This window comes from Diachasmimorpha longicaudata, chromosome 13, assembly GCF_034640455.1.
Source record: "Diachasmimorpha longicaudata isolate KC_UGA_2023 chromosome 13, iyDiaLong2, whole genome shotgun sequence".
In the NCBI taxonomy this organism is placed as follows: Eukaryota; Metazoa; Arthropoda; class Insecta; order Hymenoptera; family Braconidae; genus Diachasmimorpha; species Diachasmimorpha longicaudata.
The window spans coordinates 973,074-994,021 of NC_087237.1; the positions used below are offsets into that span (position 1 = coordinate 973,074).

The 20,948-nt window shown below is 39.2% G+C and overlaps 2 protein-coding genes across 3 annotated transcripts in view; one reads left to right on the forward strand and one right to left on the reverse strand.

Annotated features, from left to right (window-relative positions):
- The window catches only part of Su(var)3-3 (Suppressor of variegation 3-3), a 237,704-nt gene that overhangs the window by 14,980 nt on the left and 201,776 nt on the right, over nt 1-20,948 (reverse strand). The window lies entirely within an intron of this gene.
- LOC135168411 (sulfhydryl oxidase 1-like) lies at nt 718-4,707 on the forward strand. 2 transcript variants are annotated; one of them, XM_064132551.1, is made up of 4 exons: nt 718-732; nt 1,212-1,559; nt 2,656-2,902; nt 3,151-4,707. In XM_064132551.1, exons 2-4 carry the CDS (start codon nt 1,283-1,285, stop codon nt 4,307-4,309), a joined length of 1,683 nt encoding a protein of 560 aa, XP_063988621.1. In that variant the 5' UTR covers nt 718-732; nt 1,212-1,282; the 3' UTR covers nt 4,310-4,707. The 2 variants fall into 2 exon arrangements, with proteins under 2 accessions (XP_063988621.1, XP_063988620.1); XM_064132550.1 differs by lacking the exon at nt 718-732 and having other exon boundaries at nt 1,105-1,559.

Here is a 20,948-nt window from a genome sequence, read left to right on the forward strand (position 1 = left end):
ACATGCGCGATGATAAATTTCTATGAAAATGTACCGCTATGTACTGTTTGATGTGGAAATTGAATTTCATAAAAAGGCTGAGTTGTTAGAGAAAAATTGAAATTTTATCGATAGAGGGGACTTATGGAAGAGACTAAGAATAAAATAACATCTCGATATAGTGAGTGCAGTGACAGATTTTTCCTCTATTTCTGCGAAAATTTCACGGAAATCCTCGGACTTTTTTTTTAAACGGTGATAGAACGGATTTGTTATTGTTTATATTTATTTATGATCAATGATATTAGAGGAGTAATTATGATTTATTCATGGCAAATTGAAATTTCATATTATCGATTTTTTAAATTATTTGTCAGTGAAGGTCAAATGACTGATGAACGGTTCACGAATTCTATTTGGTAAGACATTCATTCACGACGGGTGAGAATCTCGGAATCTATTTGAACTTCTGGCGAAATCATAAACATTCAGTGATGAATTAGAATTAATTTTTCGTTAACTATTAAATTAAGGATATTTTCATCAAAACTTTTGAAAAAATTGAATTGTGAATACTTTATTTTATTTAAAATAATGGAACAATTCTTTTTGAAGGTGACAATCAACGGTAATTGAAGTAAATGACATTTTAATGTTGTTGAACATTAAGGGCATACCAACCTATACCCATCGTTAATCGATAATACTAATTACTTTTAGAAGGAAAAATTTTGATGATTTCCTTCAGTTTTCGTAAGTATTGAAGGAATTTACTCGAAATTATAACTAACATGATCATTTGTTAGAAGAATATAATTAACATTATCCAAATCTAATAAGGATTGCGTAGTAATGACTTGATTACAAAAACATGATGTGATAAAAATAAATACTCTTCAAAATTTCAATGGTTCTTATTGCACGCTTTGAAATTTCTCCCTAAGGAACGCACGATTAAAATAAAAATATGTTGTAAAGTTCAATCGAACCGGTGTACAAACGTGTTAATTGATGTTGGAAATGCAAACAAATTTTCTCCTCATTTAGGTGTCTTTTCATATTTTTAATATATCCACAGGAGGAATTAAATTCATATCTTCGTTTTAGCCATGAGCTTCATGCTCGCCAGACAATTTGAGGGTCTCTCCCTCCCCATTATTGGTTTATCATTAGGCATATCTATAAATGCAGACCAACCGCCCAAAAGTGACTGTAGTTAACTGGCATTCCAGTCACTGAACTGATGTTGATATGAAAACATCTGTCTCTTCACACTTGTCGTATTGAAAAACGATAGGCCAAAATGTTCCATAAAGTAATGAATCCAGTGGTGATACTGATGATCGTGTTACTGGTAACAGTAAATCGTTCAGAATCCAGGGAGATCGATTTTGGAAAGTACGAAAATTTGGGACACGCATGGTACAATGATCACAACATAGTGATGTTTGATTACACTAATCTCACGAGTGTCATCGCCAGTGGAACGACTGCGTGGTACGTGGAATTTTTCGTGAGCTGGTGTGGACACTGTCAGCGATTCAGACCCACGTGGACTTCCTTCGCCAAAAGTGTTTCTGGTAATTCTGATTTTACTAGAAGAATTTATGTACAAATTTTAATTAAATGAAATCCCTTCGACTGTTTCATAAAATAATGATGGAACTTCATAGGCAAAACAAAATAACCGAACGGGTGCATAGTTGACATGATAAACATAAATTGATTGGTGTTATCCAAAGTGTTTGAAGTGGTCATGAACGGCTGCACTGACAGAATATTTATTTATCCCAAACGACACTCGTTAACTGTTATCGAACGATAGAGTGGACAATAACGAAATGAATATTCGTCAATCGTTGAGAAGTGCTTCGCTTGAATACCGAAAGTCATGTGAAATGAGGTTCATCAAATATACATTCGTTATCTATTAACGAGTGAACGTTGGGTGGAACCAAATAAACCGTGATTTAGAACCGAAATCCATTCGTTTGTAATAACAATCGGTTTGATGAGTCCATTTAGTTTATAGCGTATTATTCATCAATCTGCTGTGGTGTATCGTTCATGATCTTTTGACTTAACGAAAATGGTTGTCTGCATCTTACAATTTTTTTGCAAATCCCTTGTGAACAGAGTTGTCAGATGTCGGATTAAAAAAAAATTATCTTGTTGTTTTTATACAATGACGATCAATCGAATGACGTTTATGACACCAATGATTGGCGCTTTTTAACCGACGTTATTTATTTTTCACCGGAATGTCATTATAATGTGTCCTATGCTAAAAAAACTCCAAAAGAATTCTGGGAAAAAACAGCAGATGGCAACTCTGACTGCGAGCACTAAAGAACGTGTGATTAATATGAAAATCTGTATGAATTTTTGAGAACTAATGACTGAAATATTTCCGCTTTTAGGCAAAAGTGCAGATTTTCAGATTTTCTTTGTATTCCGATGTTTTTTATTGGTGCAAGACCTTAAATGAACTCCAGTGGAAACGCAATATGTCACGGATCTGAATGATCAGAACAATCGTCATATATTGACATTCGAGGCGGGAAATTCAAATGCGGAGGGTGCACCTAGTTCTATTTATGGGGCGATCCTCTGAGAAGATCCGTAATTACAGATCCTTGAACATGCGGAAATTAACAAACAATTCACTGTTTCCAGGCTGGAGTGACATTGTCAGGGTAGGAGCTCTTGCCTGTTCCAATGATGATAACTGGTCGATCTGTGGAAATTACCAAATCGAATATTTTCCAAATATTAGGTATTTCTCAATTGAAGATCAGAGTTTGGGAGTGCAAGTGCACTCACGGAAGGAGACTGGACTGATGTACGACTTGATTCGGAAACTGGAAAATGATCAACGAGAAGGAAAGGGCAGAGACAATTGGCCTGATCTTAGTCCCTACAGGTATGTTCATTATCCTTGCATCTAAGATAAGAAAACTCTGAAGACTTTATACTGATAAAACATATAGAAAATGCATTATCATAATCGGACGTTAAATATTCCTTGATTACGTCAAGAGCCTGAGCAAGTTTGAATAATTCACCGAAACTTCGGTTCTTTTGATAGTTTACCAAATACTACTATTTCTCTATTTTTCTTTATTTCTTTGATCGTTGAATAATGTCTTCATTTAAATACATGATTGACAGTGGCGAAGATGTTAGCAGTTGGCAAGCAGCCGCACCCCCATCCGTACAATATCAACTTCTTGTCTTCGAGGAGAACAACTCAACCCTAGGCTCCGAAGTCATTCTCGACTTTCACAAATGGAAGAACCTTCAAATTCGAAGAGTAACAGAAGACAATTTCAATCTCACCGAAAGTTATAACATCACTGCGTACCCCGCTCTCATCGTTCTTGACCGAGAAGACGAGCCATATGAGTTGGAGCTCTTGGAACCCTCTCGAGAAGGCATCAACCAAGTCATTAGAGACCTCATGCAGTCGGCAGGATTTCTACCGGATTTCGAAACTACCACAACAAGCATTGAAAATGCTTCAGGAGAAGTGGAAGACTCAAATTTCGTTAAAAAACATGTAGAAGACCTCGTGTATAGCGCAGATTTGGAAGCTGCCCTAGGGTACACTCTCAGAAAAGAAATTCCCACGACGTGGATGATCAAAGACGACCGATTAGAAGCCCTCGAGGAATTTTTGAAGGTCATATCACAATATTTCCCCTTGAGGGAAGGAAACTCGGAATTTTTGGATGAATTGTACCATGCGATCTCAGGACGTTCCAACATAGCAGGAACACAATTCTCATTGCTCGTTGACTCTTATAAGCAGAAGCATTCTCCTAATTTCATGATGAATCGGAAGTGGGTTGGGTGCCAGGGCAGTCAGGCCCGGTATCGAGGATTTCCCTGTGGTCTTTGGACACTTTTCCATACTTTGACAGTTAGTCATGCAGAAGCTTTCGAAAGTGAGGATCCGGAGAGTCGATCTGCGGGAATGGTGTTGAGTGCAATGTATGGCTTCATCAAGAACTTCTTCAGCTGCTCCAATTGCGTTGAGCATTTTGTTGAGATGGCGAATCGGCGGAATGTGTTCAACGTATCCACCGTTGACGACTCCATTCTGTGGCTCTGGGAGGCGCATAACGAGGTGAATCAACGGCTTTCTGGGGATGTCACTGAAGATACTGCCTTTCCGAAGATCCAGTATCCCAGTCAGGAGGATTGTGATATTTGCAGGTACTCGGATGGATCTTGGAACTTACAGGAGGTTCTCAAGTATTTGAAGTCGAAATATCGATACTCTAATATTGTATCATCAGCGGTTCGTATTGAACGTGACAGGCAATAATATAATGTTTTATTCCAAAAAATCCTCAAAAAACCTGCAGAACATTAAGACCTGCCTTCAATGAGAATTGAAGAATATTAAAATAATTCATAACAGAAATTTATGATATGCTACGAACTTTATGATTACTTCATTACTGAGAAAAGCTCATAAAATTAACAACAAATGATTTTTTGTTAATATTGTCAACTCAATAATTGATTGATACTATAATTAGCTATTCGAATAATTAATTCCCAATTAATTCAATGATATAGCGTGTTTTAAGTAATACAATTGTTCATTTAATAATTCCAACGTGTGTTTGATGCTTTTTAACTGAAATTATGAAAAGAAACCCTAAAGGACCAATGCAACGGGCGATTAATACAAATAAAAGAATTTATGATAATACAAAATTTTATGATAGTGATTCTTCCTCTTGATAGAAAGATATTATGCATCGTCATTACTTCATTTCGTCTCCAAACTTGGCCAAAAATCAATATATATGATGATCATCGAATTGCAGAAATATTATTTTGATGAACGTAAGATTACTGTGCCAACAAAATAAAATCAACGTAACCCAGAATTGATTAGTCAAACTAATCATCATACATTACTTGTCACTCAATTTCGAGATAGAAATGAGGAAACGATGACTCAATACATTTTTCTAGAAGAGTGGCATAACTTTTATGGAAAATTTCCCTCTTCTAGTTTTTGTTTGTTTCAATAATTATTATTAGCTTAAAATGATGTAACCCCCCTAATCGATTATTCATACTGCAATGAACATTAGACTGACTATTTTCCGTTTTTCCCTTATGACCAAGAAATTTCTTGTAGTTTCTTGGGATAATTTGTTACAGCAAATTGTTCACTGTACAGTTCAGTTGAACAAAGTCTGGGAGTTATGACAAAGGGTATGATTCACGTACATTCTACCTGATTATTGGAGGAAGGTAAAAGTTATTATCCGCGGTGATTCATGCAAAACCGATCATTGAATAGATTTGAATCGATAGATTACACCGGAAATCCTTGTTATCGGATTTAATATCCCACCTCGGTTGGTGGATAAAGATGAATATAACGGGTGTAAATGTAACGGAAGGAGGTTGGTGTTAATAACCGTGAAAATAAATTGGTGGATTTGGAAGTAACCCCCCGGAAAATTGCCATAATCGTGCGGTTTAAAAAGATGACACAGGAGGAGGGAAGAAAAGAACAAGTCAGGGTGACTTGGAAACTAGTCCCGTGGCTTGGACTTGTCGATGCAGCAAAGTGCTGACACCCTGTAGGTTTTCCAATGAGGGGGTTCCCAAGCGAACTCAATGGTGGGTCGTTATCCTGGGCATTGGGAGGGGACAAGGTCTTCCCGTCAATGACTGCTGTTAACTCCACACGAAGAAGACTTCATACTGATACTGAAGTTGGATGGTGACTATCGTTGAATTGAATAGTGTTTCATTCAAGCAAAATTTCTTTTTTTACTCTCACGAACAATGGACGAGGAGAAAAACTGATGGTTAACCGTCGATTCTCCCATGAAATTGCTGAGTATAATTCGATAGAATCTGACAAATTGGAATTATTGCATTTTCGTTGGGGAATTCTTATTTTTCAGAACTGGAAGAGATTGAAGGTTGGGCGGTGTAATTGACAGGACAGGAATTTCAAAGAATTTTTTAATATATTTAACAACCAGTTTGTACTTTATTTGCCTACGCTTCAGTGGATTTTTGAATTTAAAAATTAATAAATTGCAGGAAAACTCGGCGAAAATTTGGATATCAATGAAAACTCATCAGAAGTTTATAATTTATTTAAAAAATCGAAGAAAGTTCATCATAAGCCATTGGATTAAAATAAAAAACTTCTGTATAAAATCTCACACATAGACTGATAGACTTCATTAGTTATTACAAACGAATGGATTTTGATTGTAGATTATTTGATTCCACCAAACGTCTCATTTGTCAGTTATTAACAAACATTCATTTGTTCATAGTCAACCCCACCATTCCTTAATACCTAACGAATTTCCCTTGAAATAAAAGAATCGTTCTATCAGTATAAATTCCAAAATTCATGAACTAATTAATTTAAACTCCCTACAAATCTTCATTACCCTCACCACAAAAAATCAGCATCCACACAGACGAAAGTATTCAGTAAAAATTACGTAGAAGTTCCGTAATTCACTAACGAGAATAAAGATCCGTTAAAAATAATGGAAGGCCCGGTCAAAAGTCTCGAACAAGTCACGTGATTATTACGTTCCCACATTTCATTAGACCCTCCGCAATTTTGATCGTCCCTTCGTTCCCTATCAAAACGTAACTTTCGCGCAATTTTCGACGAACAATATGACTCCATATTCCCCAAAAAGAATAATCTCTAATTTTCCCCCAGAACATTCTCCCTTACCTCCCCTAATCGTCACCTCAATGAATCCTCCCCGGAGCCGGTGAGAACCGCGACCCCAGCAGTCCACCACCCTAAACTTTCTATTCCTCATCGCATTTATCAGGCCGATCAAGTACAATCATCCCACCGAAGTCTAAACGTGCCCTGTCTCCGCGAGGTTGATCATCCCCCATCGTAACGACAAATTCCCTCCGAAAGAGAGCGCTGGTGACTGCAACCAGCCCACCCCATCCCCCAGACAATTTTTTTCATTCTATCTGCCCCCCAAGGCCACTATCCTCATCCCTCCCTTCAACTCGTCCTTCGAGTTTTTCATCGTTCCCTCGGTGCGCAACTGAAAGAACCAGTGACGAGGAAATTCAATTTGTTAAGAGACACTACTGCGTCGGAGACAAAGTTTGCCAGGCGAACGAAGATGCGAGCGGCATGTCGAAGGCACCGTGAAATGTTATCATCCTCTCGGGCACTTTTCGTACCTTCACGTCTTTCTCATTCACTCACGTCCAGTTCAGCATCCGCCTCACGAAACCGACCCCATTCCTCAACTTTCCCTCAGCACTGGGAGGTGGCAAGCTAGACGGTACCATCGAGATATACATGAGACTTGTGAAATGCATTGGATCGGGAGGGTGAGGAGGTGGACAGGAGGCGTGATAAGGCAGAGTGATGCTGGTGGATATGCCTGGGCTCCGGTAGTTCGAGGTCTAACTTATATCGCGATTCTAAAACTCGATTTTACGGTCAATTATATGACGCCCTGTGGCCAGTCGAATATTTCCCGGTGGCAAAACCTTGTGAAGGACAATTCTACGAGTGAAGACGATGCTCAGACATGAGTGCACGCGAGCGAATGACCTCGGCAAGGGGCGGGGAGGGGTGGGGTATTACTTCGGGGGATGGAGAATTTTGTGGGTTCTTGAACGCTGGATGAAGGGAGTGGGATTAAATATTAACGTGGATTTTATTGGTGGTGAACTGGAGGGAGCGCTGGTGAACACGACGAGAGGAGGTTTCTTAGGTTCGTGATGGGACATGAAGAAGGGATTCTCATGACTCCGACAATCAAACGTGGAAAATTCGAGGTTTATATACTTTTTGTTATGGGTGGGACAATTGCTTGGAGTTGTGGGAGATCAGTCTGGACGTGCGGTTTCAGTTGGAAAAAATCATGAACCAGATTTTTTTATTTTTATCGATGTGTTGTCGAGGAAATTTGATCGGGAATTTTGTTACAAAGTGCAGAGATAAATGCAACCGAGCTTGATAATTTGGGAACGATAGAAACGATGAAATGACGTTGTTAATAAACTCATATTTCTTTTTCTTAAATCAGATGAAAATTCCGACATGCGCCGACGAAATTCCGTAAAATTTTCATTCCTAAAAAACCACAACCCCAAATCTCGAACAGAATCGAAAACATTAAAGTCCTGCCACACCTATTTCTCATTGCCCCATATTTATAGCGCGTAATTCAAAGCTACCAGAGACTACCGCCGCCTGATGGCGCCCCCATCGCCCTCCAGTCTCATAAATCTCCTTTCCTCGAAGGAAAATGCGCGCGAAATATTTGCGTCCAACCACATCATTAAACATGATTAACACCGCACTGATTGCCCAGTTGTCGCGCGTCAGAATTAATACAGAACAAAATCCCTCACACCTAATGACTACAATTTTCTTATACAACATTTATGACAGCCCCCGCTTGCAGCGATAGCGCATGCCCCGCGTCCACCAAATTAATAAATAACTAAAATAAAATTAATGAAGTTGAGTTTCCCTGAATCATTGAAATAGCTTGTCCATCAGCTGTCTCATTTCAAGACCTTCGAAATTTGCAGCACTCGCACAGTCGGTCATTAAACTTCATTTATGTTGTCGGTGTCTTAAATCAAGATACATTTAAGACACTAATTTTGCTGTACCTAGTTACATCGAGACACGTCGAGTTTCATAGATAAATTTTCCATTCACTTTTTGATGTCCTGCAAATTGCTCGTAATCAACACTTCTACAGTATAACTCTTGCGTCACGTGGTATGAATTATAACCACAACAGCTGTACACCATCGAATGTACGCTATTACGTTTATTCAAGCATTATCTGACGGGCTGTGTGTAATGATTGTTATAATTGGAGGAAAGGCGCGAACGACGTGTTCATGGATAATTGAACGGCTGGGTGTTGGAAAGAGGGGTAAATGGGCTGGTGGGAGGGGGGGGGCTGGATGAGCTGGGGGTGTAAAAGGGGGGAAATATCATTGCGGAGATCCAGACACAGAGAATTGAGATGATAGTGAGGGGGTGTGCCACTGGCTTGTAGGAATGTCGACGAGGGAAACGAGTTGGAAAATACGTTAGTGAGGGAAATGGGTATATGGAATGACAACTGCAGGGAGTACAATTGCGTCCGAGGGAGGGTGTATAGCTATGCAATTTCCTGTTAACGCGTATGGTGGGTAAAACTCGTTGGGTTTTTGTCCATGACAGGCGCAATTCTCAAAGCCCAGTCGATCCTTCTCTTGACTAGGGGGAGGGAAAGGTCTCTATTTCATTTGCAGGGAGTATCTACCACCGTTCTATCTCGAGATATACTTGATTGATTGAGTAAATGGAGGGTACCTACTCGGTGAGTGTAACTTTTTTATTTTTACGCGTTGAGAAAATCAGATGGGAAGAGAGGAAAATTGTGGAATTCGGGGTAAATGATCAAAGTGTTGTTGTGGCCTGGAAAGATTTTATTTATGTCTAAGAGGGCAATCAGAACCGGAGCTGGTGTATGAGATATTAGAACAATTGTATTGGAGAAATTTGCGTTTTGGATGAGAGAAAATAATGCTGTGGTTTTTAGAAATACATTCAGTAGCGAAGTGGTAAAAGGAGATGAGAGACTTCTGAGTATTGATTAGATTATGGGGAATATCCTGAAATCGAGGGATGATAGCAAAATTTTCATGATGAGCTTTTTTGTGGAGCGAATTGAGTACTACGATAAATGTTATTACGACAATTCCGCTATTTCTCTTAGATTTGGAGTTATCCCTCGAAAACTAGAGTCAGATAACTTACCTTGTCTCGTTTTACCACTTCGCCACTACATCATTGATTGAAATTCAGAAATGACGTATGAAAATTTTTTAACAAATATTCAGGGAAAAGCCCCATCCTTCGCAGTGAAAAATATCATCCTCAAATCAAATCTTTTCCCTCCACAAATATGAATACCTTCCACCCCGAAGTATCTTCATGTCTCCCGATGAACGGGATCTTCCCCATAAAAGCGCATTGAATTCCCTGTTTACGACGGGCAAATGATGGACAGTGGTAATAGCCAGGAAAATGGCCTCCCTCGTAAAAGTCCATAATTAACTAAACACACACAAGACGAACTGGCGGCCACGCAGGGGGGGGGGGGGTGGAACGAGGGTACATCTCGTTGTCGACACGATCTGCTAACATTGGGCCCTACCATACCAATGACTGGAAATAAACTCTCATCTGTAACACTGTACCTGGGGTGTTTGATTGGTAGACATTACACTCAACTGACTTCAGAGAGAACCGAGAAAACCTGGACAATAAAGTGTGAGGAACTGGAGGGAGTTCAGAATGAAAACTAGGGGGGGGGGGGAAGGGCTCCATAAAAACAAGAATGTTAGTTGCCTTTCTCGCTGGCGGCGGACACAAAACATCCCACAGGCAATTTTTTTTTTCTTTCTCTCTCTCCCTTCCACCTCTCATCTCCATTCTCGTATACTCAACCTCATCCCTTTTATTCACTCTCTGCTTACCCTCCCATTTCCACGGATGACGCACTGGACAGCTGTATATTACAGTTTCAAGTCCTAGTTAATATTGATTTAAGACGCCCATAAGCAAATACGTTTTGGCATGGTCAAATAATGGTGAAAAATAATTCAAATCACGATGGTGTTTCGTCTTGAGACTTAACTCCGGCAAAACGATTATTGTTTGGAACGAACAGACGTGGGATAATCGATATTTGTTGGTGGATGTTGAGAGGGGGTGATGGGGAGGGATGGGAACGAAACGAGATACTGTCTTATTTCATTTTTTGCCCAGTGGACATGGTTGAGTGCAATGATCCTCGTACACTATTCTCCCCTCCCCCACCCCCGCCCCCTGGATGATGACTCGATACATTGGACTGGTGTGAGGAATTTAGTGGTGTTGCTCAGCGGTTGGTTCATTCTCTCCAGCCCTTTCCCATCCCCCATTCTACCCCACCTACACCACTCACGTTTGCCCGTTCAGAAAAATGTATCACCGATTAGTCAAACTTTTATGGTTAACAAGAAAATAATTTCTTGTAAAAAATATAAATTCATTGACAGTAACGATGCCGGTATACCTTGGCTGTTTGCATTTTGTCGGACGTAAATATTTCAGGGGTAGAGGGGGGGAGGAGGGGAATTTGTATTCTATGGGCCTACTGTATAGGGGGAGCGTGGAGAATGGTATTGCAAGGGGAATGAAAGAGAGGATAGTGAAACATGTGAATATTTGTATCCGTGAAATTATGGCGAGGATGTCAGCCTTTCTGCACTAAAAAATTATTTGAACCCTTCGGGCTTTAAATAACTGCGGGGAATGGGGATGGGGCACTCGAGTTGATTATGCGTTTTTCTGGAAAGACTGGGAGGCCCATTTTTTTTTTTTTTAAGTGGATTTAATTCTGGTTTAGTGATAATTTCATCACCCAACACGTCATTTCATTAAGTTACGGCTGATGAGAGTTTTTTGGGGGGGATGCGGAGGGAAGTGACGAACTGCGGAGCTCGAAGTTCATTTGCTGATCGCGAAATCGATCGGAAAAATCAAAGGGAATGGAATATCGTAATTGTTTAGGGGTTATTCGGGGAGGAAATACACGAAGGGGAATTTTTAAGGAAAAATAACGTACAGTTTCATAAAAGTTTATGTACGTGATCGTTGACTTATTTCTATAACAAAATTTGGTAAAAATTGATACATGGAAAATTACTGGGTTGGTGATGACTTCTGGAACGATAGAATAACATTTCGTAACAAAATTTTCATTCAAAAACTTGCGTTAAATTCTTCTCTGCAGAAGAATATTTGCTGCACCAAGTAATATTTTTCCTTAATGAGTTATCTCACTCCGGTAGAATATATTTAATCAAAAATTTCTCTCCGTGAAGAAAATGTTGGAGAAAAATTCCGGGATTTGGATGAAAATTTTAGATAACACCACAATTTTTTTATATAGAAAATCAGAGGAATAATGAGAGTTCCATAAAAATGTCAATTTCATGTTCTCCCGAAAAAACTGGGAGGTCCCTCCCCTGACGATGTGTATTTAATTCCGCTATATTGATAATTTGATAACCCAAACACGTCATTCCACTCATGATGAGAAAATTCTTTCAAGATTATTTGGCAACAAAGTGTGTTAAAAGTTGGTTTATCTTTCACGTTTCTACCTCCACACTTTATTTCCTCATTTACTTTTTAACAACTTTTTGATGATCACATTTTTTTCCACCCCTCTTCCTTGATTATAACAAGCACGCGTAAAACCGCGTGTCTGTAATTAAACTCGATAACAATCAGCGAGTGATGAGAAGGTAAAAATCGTTCACGATAAATCGAGATGGTACTCTTGGTAAATAGATCCTGGGATACACATTTAGTACAGCAACAGTGAGCTTGAGGTGGTTAAAACCAGAGGGAGGGATGACAGAATGGTTGGAAGATGGTTAATCCTAGCATCAATCTATCCTCGAGTGGAGGTCAACTGAATTAATCTCAGGGTAATGCTTTGGTCGACTAATCCGGCGAAAGACAAAGGGGATTTTGGGTTATTTTACCTCGGATAGTTGGAAATAACGCTTGTGCGGTAAGAAATGTGAAGCGTGTCGTTGAACCAGAGCCTGGAGAGCTTGCAAAACCAAGAGAAAAGGACAAGACCGCAAGGATAAAAATGACAAGGCCCAGGTCAAAGTAACCATGAATAACCATTGGTCCATAGTGGAGGGCCAGTCTCAAGATGCTGAGGCTGCTGTGGTACCATAAAACCAACATTGGCGAGATTGTCAAATCAATCCTTACCCAAGGTTGTTCATCGGGTCTCGAACCCATTCTAGGCAGAATCTTGAAGACATGGCCAAATCAATCTTCACCCAAAAATCACTCCGAGACTCCTTGTGAATCTGGGGCAGCACCTTGGCGATATTGCCCAGTTAATCTTCACCCAAGATTGTTTGCCTACATTCTAACCGATTCTGGACTGACCCTCGGGGCGAATGTCGCTTCTATGACCTACTCTTTTCATCCTATTTATACCCTCCACTACCTTATTACAAGTTTCCAAACTGGGACTGCGTAAATTTTCGTTGTGACGAGGATTCATAAAAAAGCACACACTGAAAGAATGGAGATTAGGCCCAAGAGGACCTTTGTACGGGTCGTCTCATTGGCCAAGTTCATATTTACTTTCAAATATGATCATCTTTTGCCCACTCATGGAAGACGATAGCACTATACCACCCGAAGGAAATCACTTAGCAACAAATTTCATAGTTTCTATTCAAGTATAAACATACAAAATGTAAAATTAATCTTCGGTCCATTATTTCAATCATAAATTCAACATTTTCAATTGACTCATCAATCTTGGCTCAGAACTTAAGCGAGCATGGGGGCAAGCCATGTTGTCATGACTGGACGAGGATTAATAATTCAGTCTCAGTCCTGGCCTGAATTATCCTGCGTCGGCCAAGTCTCGTACTCCAAGTCTGGCCCAGTGTGACAATCCCAGACTGGACCTGATCAGGGCCCGATTTCAAAGCTAGTCTCGATCCCGAGACTGACAATCCTTCGGCCAGGGTCCGGCCCATTTGTTCTCTCTTATCTGTCAGTTGACAGACTTATCGATGGTAATACCGTAAAGACAACTTTCCTTTATCAATCAGCGCCACTAATCTCCTCTGCACCCACCCGTAATTAAACTATGCGGATAAAAGAGCGATGCAATTAAATCAACTAATCGAGAGAGCATTAAAAAGTAACCGTAACAGCCTTCAATTATTCACTGAATATAATTCGATGACAATATAATCGCAGTTTCTGTTGCGCTCTTTCCCATCTTCTTCTCTCCATTAAAATGAGTGAATTTTCCTGCATAAATCATAATGAACGGGAGCACTCAGCAGCATAATTTCCATCGAATGTACTTTGTGCTATTTCGCTCGAATGAAAGGGACTCACGGCATTGTTGCATCGACGTTAACAAAGAATAAGCGTAGCCTCGATCCTTCGACAAAATCGATGAGTCAGAAATGTACGGAAATGGAACGAAAATTAATAAGTGGGATGAGGAAAGGGAATAGAGTGCCCTATTAAAAAATTTAATCGTGTTCAATTTTCATCTTTTTAAATAATTCGATCGTTAAAAAACTAAATGTCACATTAACTTTTTAGATAAATCATATAAAAACCGATGAACTCAAAAATTTCTTATCTCAATTATCTCACGAACATATCGAGGAGCGGGAAAATTTCGAAAAATAAAAAATTCATGTACTTTATTCAAAAGCCACCCTAAAACTCGAAATTCCATACCAACGCATTCCTTGAAATTGAAAAATTTTTTCATCACAGAAGGAAATTCATAAAATTACTGAACACCCAAAAAAATGTATCCAAATTTTGCTTAATTTATTTTCACTTTTCTGCAACGACCAGAAGCACTCAACAAAATAAATTCTCATTCCAAGTATTTTGCGCAATTTTCCTGGTCTAAAAGAAAGTCACTAGATTGTAACATAAACCCTTACAAAAAAAGCCAGACAATCGCACGAGTAATCCCCGGCCAGTGGCTCGTCAAAGGATTCTCCTCGCATTGTGTCAGGTCATTTAGTCGTGGGGATTTTCAGCTGCTGTACCACTCCAATAGCCTGACTGAGCAATCATTGCCTGATGGATCAAAATGACTCTGGCCAGTGAGGGACACATCCCCGGGGGTGAAAAATACCCCTCCCCCCTCTCCACCTCTCCCAAAGGGTAGTTAGCCTTCAATCGAAGTGACGTAGCTGTGGTACACTCGGGTGGGAGTTTTTCTGCTTCGATGATCACTGTCAAGGGAGCAAAAGGCCACTTACCAGTTCTCGTAGGTCTCACCTCACGCGTTGTCCCATCAATCTCTCGTAACCTACTCAGTGTAGTTTTTACCCACTTTAATTTATTATCCTCACTGTGTACATGTGCTTCTGGAGTTGCCATTGCATGTGTTCAACTGTTGGATAAACTCAGTTTGTTACCAACGATATAACCCACGTAGATACGATTTTGCTGGGTGACAGTATGGTTTACATTGGAGCTAAAGCTACCGTGTAACACGAAAGCACGCACCACCGTCAGGAACTATAAACACTGTACGTTGTTTCTCTTCGGCCTTTGTGATATAAAGTTTCCCGTGCTTTAGCAAGAAACTTTTGATGAATCTCGTTGTCAGCAATTATTGCGGGGAGATTCACCAGTCGTGTGGCGGAGTCAACATTGGGGAGGTTTTTTTGTTTGTTCAGGGGGTTTGTGGAGGGCTCATGGGGTTGGATAATCTACTAGTGTAATATACTATTTGGGGGGAAAGAGGTAATGAATGAGTTGGGGGGGAAGTAGCGCTGGGTATTTTGAGGTGTCTTCTGTGGGGGGATGCAGCGGTAATGGGGTGGTTTTAATTAGCTGATCGGTCAGTTTAGGGGTGGATGCACGTAGAGAAATGTTCGGGAAAAATTACGAAACTCGTAGTTCGGTTCAGTATTGGAGTTTTTCACAGACGATTGTATGATTACTACTCCTTAAAATTTGTACAACCGCATTTGGTCTTGTAATTACGAAAAAATTAGGTAATTTTTAGTGAACATTGTTGGCTAAAAAATTAAGGAAATTTCGCAACCAATTTGCGAAATATCAAATGTTACTGAAAATGGAAGCAGAATTTAAAGATGAAAATTCAATATCCCAATAAAAATTCAAGAAAATAAGTCGAACTGGCTTTATTTAAATTCTATAAATTTAAAGAGAAAAGTTTCCAAAAAAATAGAAAATAAAATATTCCTAAAAAATGGGGAAAAATGGATTTTCCAATATAAATAGCCTCGAGACACAGTTCTTCACTAGCATCAGCGAACTCGTGACTTCAAAATTGACAAATAAATATTTTATCTCGAGATAAAAACTTTCTCATCAAGAAATGTTGTGCTTGTCCCAAGAACGAGGATAATTCCCTCACGACAAGAAAGTAACTTCTCCAAGCAACTCTAGTTGAATAATTTTATTCGATACTCTCTTCCCTCTCAAACCCATAATATTTTAATATACAACCTCAAAGACCCGCATCGCGAAGTCTCTTTCTCACTGTGCGCCGAAAAGTCACCCCCAGAGACATAAAAAATTTCTCGACGAAAGTTTTCTTATCTCACACTAAGATATTTTTTCTCGTCAATTTTCAGGCCATGAAATTCTCGCCACAACTGAAGAAGTCCTCCAGAAACTTCTGCACCCCAGTGTACAAATGCCACTCCCCACCCACCCCCAAAACCCCCAATCCCGTAAACCCAGCGAAGATAATCCCCAACTGAAAATCAATCCCCTCATTACGATAATGATCTTCCCTCGTCTTCCGTAAATTCCAATAAACTCACTTTTCACCCACCCCAACACCCCCAACCACCCTCCAAAATCCCCAAGATTCACTAATTAATCCCAGCCTCCCAATGTGATAAATGCACAACGCCACCGAGCCCAACTCAATTAAGTTTCACAAGACATTGTCATCCATCAAAGTAATATGACACTTCATTGAGACAGACAGAGTCAAAGACTCTCAACTACAAAGCAACGGGACTAATGAACTTCCTGTATCGGTATGTCTCGTCGATTTTCCCCTGCCATCATGTGTGTTTGAATTTTACTGCATCTTGTCACACGAGAGAATCGAAATTTCAGGAATGTCGGGGGTGGGAGGAGGCTCAGTTTCACATCCACTTTACCCCCAAAAGGTAATTTCTCCCTTGTGCTACCTCAGCTCTCCCCCAATGCCCCGGGAAATTACAGACGATGGAATAGAAGAGGAGAAGTATCATACCCTTCGCACCCCACCCCCCCAACCCTCACTGTCAATTCCGTAGTCAAGTTCGCTCGTTGAATTCTATTCTGGCGGTTGCGTTAATCGTTGGTGCGTCTGATCCTCGGGTGAACCTAGTGGAGTCAAGTGCCATTTCCATAGGTGAGGATACAGACGTGGTTGGGGAAGGGGTGGCAGGAGGAAGAGGAGATGGAGGAGGACGAAGGAAAGGATGAGGGGATGCCAGAGGCTGTCTTGAGAGGAAGAAAATTGGTTGTGAGGTACAGCACAGCGAAAAGGGAAAGGACAAAAGAAAGTATGAGAGTGGCGCCATGGGGGAAGGGGGAGGGGGAGCGGATGGTGTCCAAGGTGAAGAAGCCACCGGGGCGGCCTAGCGTCAATAATTCCCGCATGTAATGAGGCGGTTCGTTGTTCGCAGGCGGACAATAACGCCCATAATTCACTGTCCAAGTATAGTCGTATCCCCCCACACCCCCACCCCCTGCACCCCGCCACTTTCGCATGCTCTCTCGTGTTTCGGGCCTTTGGGTGTTGTATACACCTTTATGGGAATACTCGGGACCCTGAGTTACTCATGTTCCGGGTGGTAAGGCGTGTTATTTGGGTATTGATGTGATTTGGTTTTTTAGGGGGAGATTATGGGGTATTTTCAGGGAAAATCCTGGGAAATTAAGGGGTTTGAATCATCTTTTAATGAAATGTGGGATTAACAACGGGGAGTTTTCTGTGGATTTAGTGAAGGATTTAAATGCACAGATGGAAATATTGCATGGCGCAGTTCAATTTTCGATGGGAAAATGGAGTTGGGAATTTAAGAAATATTTAGAAAATGTCGCAGCCATAAAAATAATGTTAACTTACTTAATAATGTTAACTTGTCGAAGGATGAAGAGATATAAAATTTTTAGTTAATATTTTTCCGCGGGGAAATCATCAGCGAATTATTGCATAAAGGAATCTATTCCATATTAAAAGATTAAACTGATTATTTAATAACTGAATGATTAAAAGTTTCATGAGGGTGAGTAGTCGGAAAAATAATAGAACAAATTAGAGGTTCAGATGTGTAAAACAACAGTTCGTGAATAATTTTCTGACAATTTAATTTTTTTCATTGATGAAGACATTATAATTTCCCGGAGAAATCTCAAAAAGTTCTACGATTCCCTTGGATTTTTGTTTAAACACTGATGTTAAACCCAAAAATTCACTTTCCATTAATTTTCCACCTGATTTCTAATAACTCAAATTGTTTGAATACATGATGGGGGTCAAGTGGGAAGCGAATTGATAATATTGAATTACAAATGAAATTAATGACGATGGAAAATATGTGGTATTATACAGAGAGTTACCACGTGTAAATGAAAATTATTTATTTGAATTTTATTCTGTAGATAGTGATCGTTCAACGATCCATTGATTTATGGATAAACCAAGAACTATCGACATTAATATGTGGTGCTATGTTATTCGAGAATGAGATATGTATTTTAAAAAATTGGTCAATCGGTGGATGAGTTGAAACTGATCACCCCTAGAATCCTGTAAATCATTATCACTGGATGTGAGGAGGATAAAAATTGTGAAATTGTATTTAATTTTTGGACGTTCGATTCTCGTTTTATCGGTTGAGCCCGACGGGGAGTCCGGGACCCCGTGAGGCCCCGAACAGCGTCAAGATTAATATCTCACGGTGCGGGCGGGTGTATGAGTGAACGGGCCAGAGGGAGACGGTGAGTGGTGAGGGGGATGAATACTAAAATCCGCGGCGCCCTTTTTTCTCTGGGCGTAAGGTGTGAAAAATGAGAATGAGAGAATACGAAATAGCTACGTGGGTAGTGGAAAAAAAAGTTCTCTCGCGCCTCTTGGACTTGTTGGCTGGTGGTGCGAATGACGCTTCCAATTTCGTTGGGAAACCATTCGTCTTGTTTGTTCATTTTTTTTTCTCATCATCGTCGTGATATTCTTTTAACTCTCGGGCGACTGATTATGTAAATTAATTTTTTTAGTCTTGGGGGATGGTTTGCTTTATCAGGGAATGAGACTGTTTGTGTTTGTTCGAATGGGAGTGAATTTATGGGGAGAAAATATTGAACATCGATAGGCGCAATCTGGTGCCTAAAATTCTACGGAATCTCGTGATTAAAAAAATTAGAATTTCATGAAAAAATCCATGAGACTGAATTGCAGTTTATTTATTGCTCTTGATTTGCTCTTTGGTCGGTCTAATTACATTGAAGGGGTGAAAAAGTAAAAATTAAAGGAGAAAATGTTTGAAAATGGTGAATTGTTCCTCGAAAATTTCAGGAAAATGAAAAAAAGTATAAATTATTTTGAATGTATTATTGAATGTTTTAATTAGTAGAACATCTGCATATGTTTGCACTGAATGTTCATATTCTTATGTTTCAATTCGGAATTTTATTAGAATTGTTGTGAAATCGGAAATTTATCATTTTTCGAATGATTTATAGCCGAATACGAGAAAGGAGTTGTCAAGAATATCAATTCAGAAACACACAGTCATGTCCTGGCATATTCTCCAATAAGGTCAAGCCTAGTTTAGCAGACATGCAACATATTTTTATCATCCGCCACGTAAGTAAGCGCAATCGTAACATCAACACCACTGATGAAATACAAGTGAAATCTCTCAGTCGAAATCGACGTGTTACACTTCAATCAGAAGAAACTCATGGCGTAATATTTCGAGATAATCGATTAATTCAATTTCGACAATCAACTCTATCACATCAACAATAACATAGGGTCAAATTAATCAATTTATGTCAATCTGTCACAGTTTCAATTTCCATTTGAAACTCAGTTTCCAAAATCGAAGTCGTGGGAGCTGATCTATGATGAACAAATTGAAAAATTTTCAATGTTAAAGAATTATTTTTCGAAATAGTAAAAGTATTGCAGTCACAATTATAATAGAAATCCATTCAACATAGGAAAATGGACTTTCTATTTCTTTTCAATGAGTTTCGTTTTTATTTATTTGTAAGAATAAAATAGCTGAAAGTATTAATTTTTTGGGAGGTAATTAGTTTAGAATTTTTCGTGACGATATTGAGTCTATAAAGTTAGTTAATCAGTTACATTAAAAATGTTAATGTTGTTAATTTTAATTTAATTCAAGATAAAATTATCCCTGAAATTTCAAAGACATTTATGGCACTAAAATTTCTTGAAAAGATCGAATATTAAATACTATTTATTCCAATTATTGCTTAAATTGTAAAATAATGTCCTAATTCCCACGATACTGTGGATCGGAAAATTAAAATTCCCCTGAAAACCCCGGAGTTCCACTAATTTTTAAACCACGAGCAATAAAAATTTGGTCTGAATGAATTGTTGGAAATGAAAAGAATTATATTCGAACCTCCAGGAGAGAACTGAGAGAATTTCCTGTTTCCATTTTTCTATTTTCAATTAGACATTAGAGTAAAAGCCAACCCCCCAAATACAACTAATATAACTAACATAATTCATCCAAAAATTCTACATATATTATTAAATTGCCAAAAACTGTTAAGTAATCGCCATCAACCCGTAAACATCTGATAAAAGTTCTTTGATGTCTTCAAATAAGCGTCGAATGTTCACCACAGAATTAATTAACATTATTAACGCTGTTTCATCGTATCAGTAAATTCATAGTGTGAAGCTCGTTAAAACTTGCTAAATAATCCAATCCTCCCTGCTGTTACGTTAATAGAGTGAAAACGTGATTCGTCACCCGTATCACGTAAGGGTTAATAATCTCCAGGTCACGCGATAAGCAAATTCTCGTCCTGAACCCTTGGTTGTACACCGAAAATCCCTCGGGAGTCGATATTCTACCGAGTTACATCAACCCCATCACCCTATTCCCATCCTTGCAACTATCACCACTTCAACTTTCTTCTCACTGACTACACTTGATTGATCAATGTGCATTTCACTCGCTGGAGATTCATTAAAGCGTCGGTTACACCGATCTAATAGTAATTGCGAGCGTGAATTATTCGAGCTGATTATACATTATGGAAACACAAGCTGACGTTGATAATTGAATTGTTTTTTCCAACGCGACATGTG

Bases quoted from the DNA above. Each gene is read 5' to 3' on its own strand.
- LOC135168411 (XM_064132551.1), top strand. From the start codon at position 1,283: ATGTTCCATAAAGTAATGAATCCAGTGGTGATACTGATGATCGTGTTA. The intron at 1,560-2,655 runs GTAATTCTGATT...CACTGTTTCCAG, and splicing joins CTTCGCCAAAAGTGTTTCTG to GCTGGAGTGACATTGTCAGG. The intron at 2,903-3,150 runs GTATGTTCATTA...CATGATTGACAG, and splicing joins CCTGATCTTAGTCCCTACAG to TGGCGAAGATGTTAGCAGTT.